Source organism: Lepisosteus oculatus, chromosome 20 (assembly GCF_040954835.1).
Source record: "Lepisosteus oculatus isolate fLepOcu1 chromosome 20, fLepOcu1.hap2, whole genome shotgun sequence".
NCBI lineage: Eukaryota > Metazoa > Chordata > Actinopteri > Semionotiformes > Lepisosteidae > Lepisosteus > Lepisosteus oculatus.
Window position 1 is genome coordinate 12,944,294 of NC_090715.1, and position 13,899 is coordinate 12,958,192.

General features: G+C 39.8%; 1 protein-coding gene across 5 annotated transcripts in view; it reads left to right on the top strand.

The window, feature by feature from the left end:
- The window catches only part of plcg2 (phospholipase C, gamma 2), a 96,328-nt gene that overhangs the window by 45,907 nt on the left and 36,522 nt on the right, over positions 1 to 13,899 (top strand). For all 5 annotated transcript variants that reach the window (XM_015368099.2, XM_015368100.2, XM_015368101.2 and 2 more), the window contains one exon: positions 10,238 to 10,436. In XM_015368099.2, the coding sequence (XP_015223585.2) occupies positions 10,238 to 10,436 (199 nt within the window). The remainder of the gene's footprint in view (positions 1 to 10,237; positions 10,437 to 13,899) is intronic.

A 13,899-nucleotide genomic window follows, 5' to 3' on the forward strand; every position in this document is an offset into this window, starting at 1 on the left:
TAATTACACTGGTATGGCATTGTCGCAGTAAGAAAAATAAATTTAAATAGATCCTTTTAAACCTCTTCTTGAGAAAACTGGAGTGAGACTGTGATGCAGTACAAACAAATTAAAAGAAGGCCAGTAGAAAGGACCACAATTCTGGCCAAAACGGGGATGTTTTAAAACATCTAAAAGGTACTCGTGTGTCTTTTATACTTTAGATTTTTAAAGGATCTGGAACCTTTATTATCCTGTGGTCTAGGTAAGATCTTCTGTTGCGGAAAGAAGTTTACAAAATAACAAAAACGTATTACAATTCCTCTATATTGCACGTTATATCATTCTCTCAGTAGCAGGCCTGTATCGGTAACTTGGCATGTTTTTAACTCACTTCTTCATTTTCTCACTCACTAAAGCAAAAATGCGCCCAAGGAAGGCGCTTTCTGGGGTATCAAGGCACAAACGTGGGTGGCAGGGTTCAAGGTAACAGTTTCAGAAACGATAAACCTTGAAATCAAACTTTCAAGAGCAGGCAACTTCCAGTTGGTCCCTTCTGTTCACAGCAGAGTAAATAAACGGATCGTGTTAGCCCTTCCGTGTTTTATATTCTAATGACAGCATTGTTTTAATCTATCCTTTTCATTTCGAACTGCGTTGAAAACTTCCTACATTTTTCCTTCATATAAGACCGTTTTTTTTACACGCATTACAAATTGTCCTATTTTCCTTTTTAAAAAACGGAGGAAAAAAAACTCAATTTCTCCCTGGAAAAAAATATGTGGTTCCAGGCTATATTATTACTGCTTTAAACATTATCAACACACCTGCCATATTGATACTTTGTACTCTTGCACTCTGTACGATTCGTAACAAATTGACGAGACGAATATTGTTCTTGTCTTGCGTGCTTTGCATAACTCCAGCGGCACCAGGTGCCAGTTTCAATTTCTGCTCGCCAGTGACCACACATGACAAAACTGCCCGAGCTCGGCCGAAGCTCTGGCGGGCAACGACTTGCTTGAGACCCGAGTGTTACAAGGCGACCCACCTCGAACTTCGGTAATTTGGCAACAGACACTCGGTAAAAAGGGTTATTCGGTTTGATCTGAAACATGCATGTGAGGGGGTCTCAGCAGCATCGATACAAACTTTGCATAGATATAATCCTTACTTCCGGATCTTCTCACACTCTTTATTACTTTTAACTTCCTCGTACATTGAGAATTGAGGAACTGACCAGCCTACAAGCCAGCGTTCTCCGTTATTTTTTTCGGTTTTACATCTGTTGTAAGCATGAAATAGCTGCCACAACAGCCTCGTGTAACTGGTGGAAATCGCCTTCCCAAACGAAGGTAAGCTTCACTTGAATTTAGAGGGTGATCTGTATGCTTTCATGGTTGTTTGCAAGGTGAGGGGGAAAATGTCTGGGTCGCGGAAGGCGCGGTGGTCCACGTCTGTTTGCATTATTCGTGGATGTGGGGGGCATCTGTATTTTTTATGGTTGTCTGAGCTGCTGATTTTGGATTTTGCGGGTGTAGGGTTTTAGCAGTGGTGTACCTTGATTTAGCCGAAGTTTAATTTTGCGAAGTTTAAAGAGCACTGCAGTCGGTTTCTTCGCCTTGTCTGTACAGCAGGGACGTTGTACGACTATTTAAGGATGAAAAAGAATTCTAATTATAAACCACAAAATACATTTCGTGGTGTATCAGCCTTACTAGATGTTGTAACACATTTTGGAGCATATATATGACGGAAGTATTGGTTCTTTCTATCTCTCCACTAGTAATATTCACCGTGATGAATAACTTAACGAGACGGAGGGTATCAGCACACGTCTCTGTAGTTGGGTATATATGGTATCATGCAATACACACTCATACATTGGTAATCTAAACGTTGGCGGTTCGAATAAACCTTTAAAACAAGATTTAGGGAAATATTTATGGATTTGCATCGCTGCTCAGGAGACGGTGTTGGGTGATTTAAATGTGATGGGCCAGGGTAATGCTATCCATTGAAATGACAGTTCTGAGTGTACTGTACGTACTGTCCTTAAGTCATGTAGTGATACGAGGACAGAGCAGAGCCGATATAAAATGTCCAGAACAGAAATTTCCACAAACACCTGTCCTGGTAACGCATCTGCAGTGAATTAATGGAATGGTTAGGAAGGCACAAAACTGGGTTCTTGCACATTGACTATGGTCCTTGCAGATGCGCTCCTGCAGTTTCAGCGATATTTGAAATACAGGATCTTTCCACCCGCTGCTCAGGGCCATGTTGGTGGCCGAAAGGGGGGCAGTTGCAAGGGTGCGCCTCTTTTCCAGTTCGGCATTCATCCTGGCCCCCCCAGAGTGCCTTCCCGATTCAGATATACAATACGACCTAGTGTAGGGTCTCCAGCTTGTTCTCTCGTTGTCCTCTAACCCAGTTGCACAAATAACGCGCTTCGTTCTTACGCCATAGCAAACAGGGCGAGCGAGAAATGGCACGTGTCGAGAAGACTCCGTTTGACGGAGAAGAATCCAATGCGACAGCAGTTTTGTGCAAAATCCGGATTAGAAGATATCCGTAAAAAGGAAATCGTTTTAGTGAGGAGGCAAACGCTGCACTAGCACAAGAATAAGGTCATAGATTAGGGCATTCAGCTCATTTTGTTGGATTGATTGATATTACTGATACTAGAGTGTGTTAGCAGCTGAAAAGAGCGAGGGAGCGTCAGTGGTATTATGTTGTATTTTGCGGTGTTCGAAAAATGTCATAAAACCCAAAAACTCATTATAAACCTATTAATTTTATTATTGTCAAACATAATCGTAGTGGAATCCAACAGTGTTTTAGAAAAACCTTTCATTCTGTGGTGACTGTATATATCTGTATTTGTTACTTTGACGACAGAAATGTTCACGTAGGAAACAAAATACAGATATATAGTTGTATTAACTAATTAGGCATTGATTTAAAAAAAATCAACTGATAGTCGGGCTCAGCCACAAACGTTGTTTTCGGAGAGCGGGTCTGCCTCACTGGAGCTAGTCTATGTGTCCTGTAACCCTACAAGGTTCCTCTGCAAGTTGGAAAACTCGGCAAATGCAGCGCTCTACTTTCTCCAAGGGCCCGGCTCTGGCACTGCGTGCGAGTGCTGATTGCAATAGAAGAGCTAACACAAGCAACGCAGCTGTTACACTGTAACTCACAAGCGCTTCCTGTTACAACATAAAAGAAAATTCAACACGGTAATGCTGTCCGTTTGGCTGTTGTGTTGTGCGATGATGTTTTCCATTGAATAACGTCTATTTTATTTATTTTTTAATCGCTGTACTTTTTCCTGTTTACATTTTAATTGCACGTCGCGTTATAATTGTACAGTTCTCAAGTACTGCTAATGTGTATTTGATTCTACTAATACACGGTAAACATGATCCAACAATTTCTTCAACTGGAACACTTCTTGCTGCCCGCGCCTTCAGCCTAACGAGCTCTTGTCAATTCTGACATCTGAACTCTTTTCGGCTGTGTTGTTGTTCATTACTGTAGCACAGAGGCCACTTTCTGATATCATGACAATATGGCCTTTTGATTTCTTATTCAAAAGACAAAGAAGTGAAAGCGCATACTCTTTTTTGAGTGTGTGCGACTGAAACAGCGAGGTGAAGTTATGCCTTACAAATACTGTATATGGGCCACCTGATTCGGCCCCAGATCATTTATCTCCACCATTCGGAAAATTAATCTCTACCTTCAGTGTAGAGTACATGGTTGATACCCATTAAACAAAGCAAGTACATGATGAAACTACTACTGCAATGGTTCCCTTTACAATACAATACAGTTTCACCACAATCCATTACTTCAGATTAGTACAAATCTAATGCAGAATTGTTTTCTGTTTTCTTCCTCCTGTGTTTGTTCACAGTAGTGTGGGGTTCCATACGACTGCAGTACAATTTCCCTCCCACAGTCCAGAGGTGCAGTTCATTGGCTTCTGGGAAAAGCCCTGGTGTTCGTGTTTGTGTGTCTGCCCTGAGATGGACTGGCATCCCATCCAGGGTGTATCCTGCCTTGCGCCCATTGCTTTCTGGGATAGGCTCCAGCTCTCCCACACGCCTACATTAGAAGAAGCAGTTAGAAAATAGATTAATAGAATTGTGTAATATGACTTTTACTTGAATGTGGATCTACATCTTTATGTTAACTTTCCAAGCAAATATTTATTTTTTTCAAACTGCAGATATATCTTTAACTGTTATCAGAATGATCCACCTGTTTCAGCTGCTGGTTCCCAGATGAAAGGGTCTAAACCTGTTTGTCCACAACTACAGGGTATTGAATGGACATGGTAAGTTTGGTTCCCTTAGTCAACAAAGGGGACTAAAACAATTTCTAAGAGTAAGTCTAATATTAAGAATTGGTGCTGGTTTGCTAATGTTTCATAATGTTTCTGTAATTGCTATGTAACTGAAACAACTATTGGTTTAGTTAGTCATTTAGCCATTTACCTATTGATGGTACCTAAAGATAACAGAAAGAATTGGGGCTCTCCAGGATCATGCATAGAAAAAAATGTCTAGGATGTCCCCTAAAGGAATATCTGTACTCCTATTGTTCTCTAGATCCAGGGTCGGCGATTTGTTAAATTGATTAATTAAAACAAATAAGCTTTAATAGTCCACAGGGAGTGAAATCTCCCCTTGGGTCCCATCGACAGCTTGGCTAATTTGTTGTTTCAGCCAGCAGCAGTTTTAGTTTTTTGTTTCGGGTCAAAGCAGTGGAAACGTAGTGCAGTGCATAAGCTTCTTCTGCAGTCTTAGAAAATGCAGAGTGGAGAAATCAAGGCTTTAAAAGGCCACAGTTTGTACATTGTGAGAATATATTCACCTCTGCTGGATGATATGGGTGACTCTTAAAAAGGGCAGATAGTTCTTTCAAAAAGTGCTTCAAACATGTGATGTGCTTTATTATTATCTTAATGTCCGTGTTCGTGGTCATATCAAGGGCCCTTTAGCAGGTGCCTTTATTCAAAGAAACATGCGTTTACAGCACAGTAGTAAACTGTAGAAAGTCCAGGTGTTATGAACAAAATGTAGTGAGAGGTGCAATGTGCTGCCATCTGCTCAGGTGGCCTGAGAAGGGCGGGGCCTGATGTTTCAAGGCATCTGGCTCCGTCACAGAGGTGCCAGGGTGGAGCTCCACCGCAGGAAGGGAAGTGAGGAAGAGTGATGAGCACGAGACGAGCAGAGCGGGTGAGGGACAGGTGATAGAGTGATAGGAGGGGGCAGGTTGCAGACAGGAGCAGCAGGTGAGGACAAGCAGCTTGACATCCTTGAATCAGGGAGTCATGTGAAATAGGAAGCCCTTGAAAAGTGTGAAGATGGATGGTTGCATGGTGGGAAGTCATACAGAGGAAATGCTAAGCAAGCTTCAGTGTTCTAGATGACTTTGGATAGGGAACGTTTCTTAGAACTACAGTATATAAATGTGCATTTCTGTCTTTCTTGAGAATTGTATTTTGGCCACTACTTATGGACACTGGCCTGTCTCCAAATGGTCTCTGAACATGACCTCTGTCTTGGATTTCCTAACTAGGGCACAAAGTGTGTTTGGGGAACACGAAGTTTGTCTTCTTTTTACATGAGCCTTGACTTCGAACTTCCAACATTTCAAAGCCATCTGCATGGTCTTTGTAATGTTCTGAATTTTTCTGCATTGCACGTTACTGAAGTGAATTAGGCGTTTGCAGGAATAGACCAAAAAATGAGTGGATGCTGCTCATTGTAACTACAGGAAATAGAATTAGCCAAACCGGGCAAACAACGTGCTATATATTTGATGAAACACACACTTGAGAAATGGCAAGATGCCAATGATCACAAGCCTGATTGTGTAGGAACCAGTACCAAAACATCTACCAGGAACCTCATCTGAAGAAAAAAAAAGATTCTTTCAAGATTAGTCAGCTGCAAGCCTAATGACAGGAATTAAGCTTAAGTTGATGATTTAAGAGATATTCAATCCTATGCACTGTACAGGAGGTATAGCAGTTTTTTTTATTGTACGCAAAACAAAAGATTCTGAGAAAATAAGACGATTGCATTATTAAGTGAAGGCATGAACTGGAAGATCTTGCAGTCCTCCAGGAACTGAGGTGGATACATGAGATTTAGAGCCACAGTGGGGTATCTCACTTAGACTGCTGTTCAAAATGTAGTTCACAGGACAGCTAGAGCCCACTGTGATCGAGAATGCAAACTTTTGTATAAGCAGAAACATGGTTTATGAAATGCAACTGGGCAGTAGTTTGAAATATTTTCTTTGTAGGTGGCCATAGATCTGGGGTCATTTTCTATTTTATACGTGCTCAGTATGGAATTGTCTGCTGATTAAAGACTGGCTTTGTGGCCATTTGTCTTAGAGCACCAGGCAGGAGATTAAGCACTGATTGGAAAAGAACAGCTCTTCTCTCACCGACATCACTGCAGGTGCCCAGCACGTTCCCACCAGACATTGTGTCAAAGACCCAGCAGATCCTGACTAATGAATCATGACCGCTTTCTCTGTGCTTGAGGCTGTAACGAACACAGCTCCAGTTTGAGCCTGGGTCATGCCACTACCCAGCTCTGGCATTATCCTAAAGGAGAGCTGACAGCTGGCTCAGTGGTCATGATCCAGTCCAAGATCTCTTGCATTGAGAAAAACAGGGACCCCTGTAACTGGCTGGGCTCCAGCATGTCAGTGAGAGATGTGCCATTACTCTAATCAGCACTGCTTGTCTTGTAAGGTGGACATACAGGCATTACAGCAGAACGAAACATCAATGGTTTTCGGCCAGCAGGAATGCACACGTAAATGTGCAATTCATTTCCATATAAGAGCTTAAGGTTTAATCCAGTTAATTAATTGTTTCCATATAATGCTGTTTTAATTTGGTGGATCTTAAAAACCTTAGATCTTGAGATGTATTTTGAAAAGAAAGTTACAGTTCTTATGGCTAGCTTTCATGGAAAACAAAATCTGAGCTTCTGTGTCGGGATCAGATATCTGAGATATGTTTTTTAAAGCATGGTTTAAAACTGTTATCTGGGACTGAATTCCCAGACAGCCTGGTGTCTTCTGGTTTTTGTTTAATTTGATCAAATTAAGCAAATAACTTTGTCACTCAATTTTTTGTGTACTAAAATTAACACTTCCTTATAGGTATGGTTTCCTATAAATCCTTCAAAAGTATAAAATTATATAAGAATATAACTGAGACTTTCCTGGGTGGATGACACAGAACAGAATCGTGGCAACTATTTCTTAATTGTATATTTACATTAAAATCATTTTGGTTTCTTTACATTTTATTTGATTAAAAGACAGCAGAAGACATCACCCTTTTGCTAAGGGAAGCTGTTGTATTTTGTGGCTTTGTCACTGTTACACATCTAATGGTCTCTTCAGCAGTCTGCTTTTTTACACATAGTCAAATGTGCTAAAGCTACATGTTGACAGAAATGCTAGGTATTCGCTTCATAGAGTATTGTTTACTAGGAAAAGCTCTTTCCCATTTGAAAAGCATAATTCACATTAGAAAATGATGCTGCTTTTTTAAACAAATTCTTTTTTTTTTCAAATTACGTATATGTTTCTACTTCTGCTGTATTTAAATAAAAAAAAGCTCTGAATATTTCAGGCCTATATTATTTATATTAGCTAACTATGTGCTCACAGGGGTAGGATAAGCCTACCTGTGAGGACAGATATTACACAGTGAGCTCAGAATTAGAAACATATCTGTTGTAAATCACATCAGAATTATTTTCTGTTAGGTTGTGGGGACAGATCTCCCTCTGTATTAGATCTCTAATCATGCATTCAAATCAGCTTCTTGTCTTGGAAAATGACCTCTGCCTTTGTAATGTTTATGTACGCCTAAATAACCGGAAAAAAAAGTGTGCTCCCACTAACTCAACATGACCCACCAAAGTAAACACGCCATTCAGGGTCATGGAGCTCAGCATGGGGTAATAGTGCAAGTCTCTGCAGCAACATTATTCAAATAATTCCATGGTAATGCCTTACTTATTTGTTCCACTGACTCTATGCATGCAACATGGGCTGGTCCTTAACATCTGATGCAGATTTGCAAGGCAAATGATAGAGGTACATGGGAGATAAATAAAAACCCGTCTGAGGGTTTCACATAACAGGAGGCAAACTTTCTGGGCTCCATGCTTTCATCTGAGCTGAGGCTGGTCATTCTGGCTGCAGACTCTTTCAGGTGTTAGAAGGCTGTGTGGTTCCGATGACACTAGTAAAAGAGATGACAAAAATAATTACAGGCTCTCTATACTCCCTATACTTGCATTTCCTCTTACTGTAAGTGAAACGCCATGTCGACCTATAAAACATTGGTTAACCCTGCTCCTCCTGGCGTGCTGTCAGAGATCGTGTTGGCAGCATCCAATCTTTCACGTGTAATGATATGCACAACTTCACGCTTCTTGTCCTTATGTCTCACAGCTTTCTTAAGAACCCTTGTCTTCTACAACTGATAGTGTTTGGCAGTGGACTCAAGTTAAAAAGTCAGGGTTGTATTGATATGGCTCAAAAAACAAACATTTACCCCAAGGAAGAAATTGACAACAGACCTCAGGACTAGGTAGAAATAGGTAGAAGTGATATAGGCCCCAGAAGAATTTAAGATGAACAAGTCGGCAGGGCAATGGTATACTACCAAATGTACTTCCAGAAACACGAGACGTTCTTCATAGACCATTAATAAAACTCTTTCAGTGGTCACTGGACCAAGGATGTAGAGAAGGCAGGTCTCGCTTGACTAATGTAAGACTTCTTTGAACGACAAACAGCATAAAATTAGATTTTTAAAAACTCTTTGTTCACCATTAGAAATTAAATACACTTAAATACTTAATTTAAGAATTGATAAGTGATCAAATACATTCCCATGCTTAACAAAATGTCATACTATGTAACTGATGTGTAATATTTAGTTGTTGAATAGAGAAAACTTATGAGGAAATGTGACTTGAGTGTTCAAAAGCCTTTACATATCTTCAGAATCAATAGTGAATCGTGATAGTGATCACTTAACTTCTCGCAAACAAATGGCTAGAGGCCCTTCAGCACAAATAGCTTGTACAGCCTTGCTTATTTATAACATTAAACACATTTCAGGAATAGCCATAATACGCAAATCTTCAGGATGGGTTGATATTACTTTAAAAACGGAAAACAGAAATAGATTTTAGATCTTGGATCATTAAACCCTGAGGGACTTAAAAATGATTTGGACTTTGTTTTGTTTCGGTACAAATTATGTGAAAAACAATATTTGGATTTGTTGTCTTGATTAGTTATGTTGTTAATGTTAGTTACACTTTAGCATGCACGGTAGATTGCATAGTGGAATTAAAAGATTGATTGGTGTATAAACCCACCTGTATGAATTTATGGTTTGTATGCACCTGATTTATTTGTTCAAGCAAATACAGTGCTAGAATCTCTGATTTAATCAGTAATGTTTATAATTTACATTATTAATAATTTATGGACTAATGTATGATGATGAATTTGTGGTCTGCCTTATGAAACACACTGAGAGTAAACATTTTAAAACATGTTTCAATAAACCATTTACTTTTCCCCTTTAATTCACAAGTAATTCTGTGTTACTCTATGTACAACAGGCAGGTTCCCAGAGGTCAGTTTGCAAGAGAAAGAGCTTCCGATAGTTAGAAAAAGCAGGTTTATCTTTACTCCCCAGCAGAGACAATACCACAGGATGCAGGTGAACACACAAGTAAAGAGGCCACTCACACTAGGCAGCTTGTTATTCAGCAGAAATATCTCTGTGGTCACTTACTGAGAAGCAAACATATACTGTACTGTATCACTGTTGTGTGGGACCATTGATCCTGTCTCTGGGCTGCATGTTAAAAGTACCTATTAATTATAATCAGGTGTAGAAACAGTTTCTGAAAATAAGGAAAATGCCCAGTGAATTAGCCCAAATTTTCTGTTTTGTTAACTCTGTTTCCAGACAGGCTAAAGTGAATAGGTTTTTTTAACAATACTGTACATGCTGTATACTTTTATCCAGATTTTTTATGTAATAACAATGTCAGTTAATTAATTCTGAGTTAGAAGAAAGGTAATATTATATCAGCTTAAGCATTTTCCATTATGTCTGATCTTTATTTGATTGTGACCTTTGCTGGAAATCCACTAAGTTTTTGCATTCTGTCTCCTTCAGCTCTCCTGTGGCACGATGGCGGGGGTCTCGAGCATAACCAATATGACCGAGTATCAGAAAAGCTCGATAAAGAGAGAGCTGGAGATGGGGATTGTTATGACCGTCTTCAGGCAGAAGGTGGAGAGGCTCACTGTCCAGGTTATCATGGAGACGCGGCAGATTGCCTGGACCAGAACTTCGGACAAATATGAAGGAGTCTGTAAGTGAAGGGTTTGAATATCCAGTCTTGGTCCTAGAGGGCTACAGCCCAAGCAGGTTTTGCAGGTCTCTATAAATCATCACTGGAAATGGAAATAGCTATTTGACTAGTTCAGCTAAGATGCCAAGTTTTGGCACTGGGTAGGAGAACGGGGTTAGATTGAAAACGCGTCGACACAGGTGACTCCTAGAGGTAGGATTGGACTGCCCCCTCAGATCAGGTACTGAATGGCTTGCAAACTACTAACTGCATAAAAATGTATTCATAAAGAACTTCTTATTTAAAAGAAAAAAAAGTCAGGTGTTGACAAAATACAGTGTAACAGAGTACAGATCAGAGACAGAAACACTTAATAAAAAACTGTACTGTTAGCATAAGACAGCTTGAAACATATAGATATATTATACTATTCTATTCTATATTCTTAAATAGGTCATGCAAGTCCAAAACTGTACATGGGATAGACTACTGATAATTACTGTTTATTAAATGTGTCAGTTAAATGTTCAAGTTAATTCTGTTTGATTAATTATATTCAACCTTCAAAACACAAAGTTCGTAACTCCAGGTGTCAGCCGAAGCCTCTTTCAGGCCCAGTGAGCTGCAAAAGTCAGTGAGTGCTCATTACCAAACTCGTATAACATACACATTGTTACTTCACTTAACCCAGCAAATTTATTGTTTTACCATTTGTGTCTCTGTAACTTTTCCCCAATTTCCTGAACAAGAGCTCTGTGGACACATACAACTTCAACACAGTTCAGCATTACTTCCTTAACTTCCTTAACTATGTACAGTACACAGTTCACACATCTCAAGTGACGTTTAACTACTAATGGTTTAAAAGGGGGACAGCATGGTGGTGGTTTTGCACTGCTGCCTTGCAGCACTGGGGCCCTGGGTTCAATTCCAGACCTGGGGTCCTGTCTGCATCGAGATTGTATGTTTTCCCAGAGTTCACGCGGGTTTCATCCAGCTGCTTGGTTCTCTCCCACAGTCCATAAACATTCTGGTGGGTTAATTGGCTTCTGAAAAAATTGGCCCTGGTGCGAGTGTGTGCTCGTCTGTGTGTGTGCCCTGTGATGAACTGGCATTCCATCCAGGGTGTACCCTGCCCTGGGCCCGCTGCTTACTGGAATCGGCTCTGGTTCCCCTTGACCCTGTACTGGATAAACAGATAAGGAAATGGATGGTTAAAAAAAACTTGGAAATCACATGATACCACATTTTGGTCTTTTAATCGGCGCAAACATATCTCTTAAAAAACATAATTTTGGCTTGAAGTGAGGTATTCAGGAGGAAAAAAACATCAGAAATTGGAAGCCCTGAATGTCACATCCTGAACACACTCTAAGGTTTTTTTATAATGATGGATTGCACAATTGTGTTGTGTAGAGCTTTCACAGTTACATTTCCTGTCAGTACTCTTACTCTCTCTCAGTAACATTAGTCTGTTTAACTTTCATCTCTTACTATACTGATACACTATTTTAAATTATTACAGTCCGTTATTTTCTGTTCATGTCACAAAAGTGAACAGTTGTACCTCATTGAAAAAATCTAAAATAATAAACATCGCAAGAGTAACAAGATAAATAACAACAGGGGTTTCATGTAAAGACGTTTCCCATGAAATGAGAAAGTTGCTCTTCGGCTATTGGAAACATCAAAATGAAATTCCTGCAAATCTCCAAGATTTCTTCAAGACTAAAAAAAAAGTATTTTCCATATTTATCTTAACATGGTCAGGAATTCTTTCACATTAATATTAAAAAGAAAATTCATGTTTGGAGACAGCTTAATTTTTTCTGGTGAACGGGAGATTGAGGAACTGTGAATGTGTCTCGTGTGCTGGGAAGACTGGGATACAGTAAGCCACTGCAGGACACATTCAGATCTCTCGTGTTTCAGCCTTGCAATATATTTACACATATTTGACTAACTTCTTCCAAACAGAAGCAAAAATAGATGACTCAATATTAAAAACATTATCACTCATACATGTGACAGTTTTTTTCTCATTTAAAAGTCTTCTCTACAACGAACAACACATCTGAAACAGGTGTACAAGAAAAAGTTTTTGCTTAGAAACAAATTTACAATATGTTGCGTTCAGCACTAAACTGCATTCCCAGTCATTGTCTGATATAATATCCATACATTGGGCCTAGACATAACTGCAAAATAATCTTGCCAAAATTGGCAACGGTCACCTAGATAATTGATTTATGCAATCAATCAATAAACACATTTTGTTTATGTATGGCATAGCCCCATTTATAGTTGTCTGAGCAATGTTAGTCTTACTAACCTCATGTTGCTTTTGATGCGGTGCTTTAATTGAATAAGAAATTGTCAAAAAAAATTGCATTTTGGGCTTGTTCGGGGGAATCCCAAGAAGACTTTCTCAGCATAGGCGCCCAGTTTCTCCGTTACTGTCAAGGAACACCGAAAGAAACAACACAGAAACAGATTGAAATAAAGAAAGGCGACAACTAACTCTGCTATAAATGCAATGTACAGCAGACCCAGTCAGTGCCTGCCTCGTAATTCTGTATTTCCTGTGAAAAATGAAAAGCTTAAATAAGTTAACAAGTAACCAAATGCCTGCATGGTCGGCTGAACAGAGTTCAGGAAAGTCCGAGGGGTTTACGTGACAGGCTGTTTTTTCAGAAGGCCTTCGGATGTGTGTACCACACGTGGCTTTTATCTCCGAGGGATTTTTTTTAAAAAAAAAATAAATCCCCGCCACTGTTTAACTTTAATCCACTCACAGCTGTACGAGCTGTTTCTTCGGGCTCTTGGGTTTTATCTCGAGCGTTTAAACTACTGTACTTCACTTCGACTAAAAAAAATGATTTTACTTTTACTATAAAAAAAAATAACCCTTGAGCGCTCGGAGATGTTTTTTTTTTCCTTCTTCATCTTTTAGATTAAAAAAAGGCACCTGACACTGCCCTTGCTTCAGAGCGCTGTTCTGCAGTGACTGTGTGGGTAGTACTACTAGTGTTGTCCGCTTGGTGAACGAGGAAGTGTCAGCCGAGAAGTACTGTATGCGGGCTGACTTCCTGCATGGGCAATGTCCGCAGCAGCAGGGAACCTGTATTATCATTACGCACAGATACCGTGTGCTGCTCTACTGTATCTCTGGATCTGCAGCCTGTCTCCGCACCCCCCTCCCACATAATGCGTGTTTATTACAGTAATGCATGCCGCAACTTGTAATTGTAGACATCTCCGAGAACAAAAATCTAAAATGCCCGTTTTAAGTCTTATATATAAAAAATAATGCGCTGTGTTTGGCTGAATCTGACCTGGAGGTACAGTAGATTGAGTAAAGACGTAGCAAGGTTATAAAACCGACGTTTTAGCACCTAGGAGACGCTAGCACAGCATCAATGTTATGTTGTGCAATTTTCTGTATGTTGCGGAATGAGCCTCAGTCTTGTTTCGTTTGTTGTAG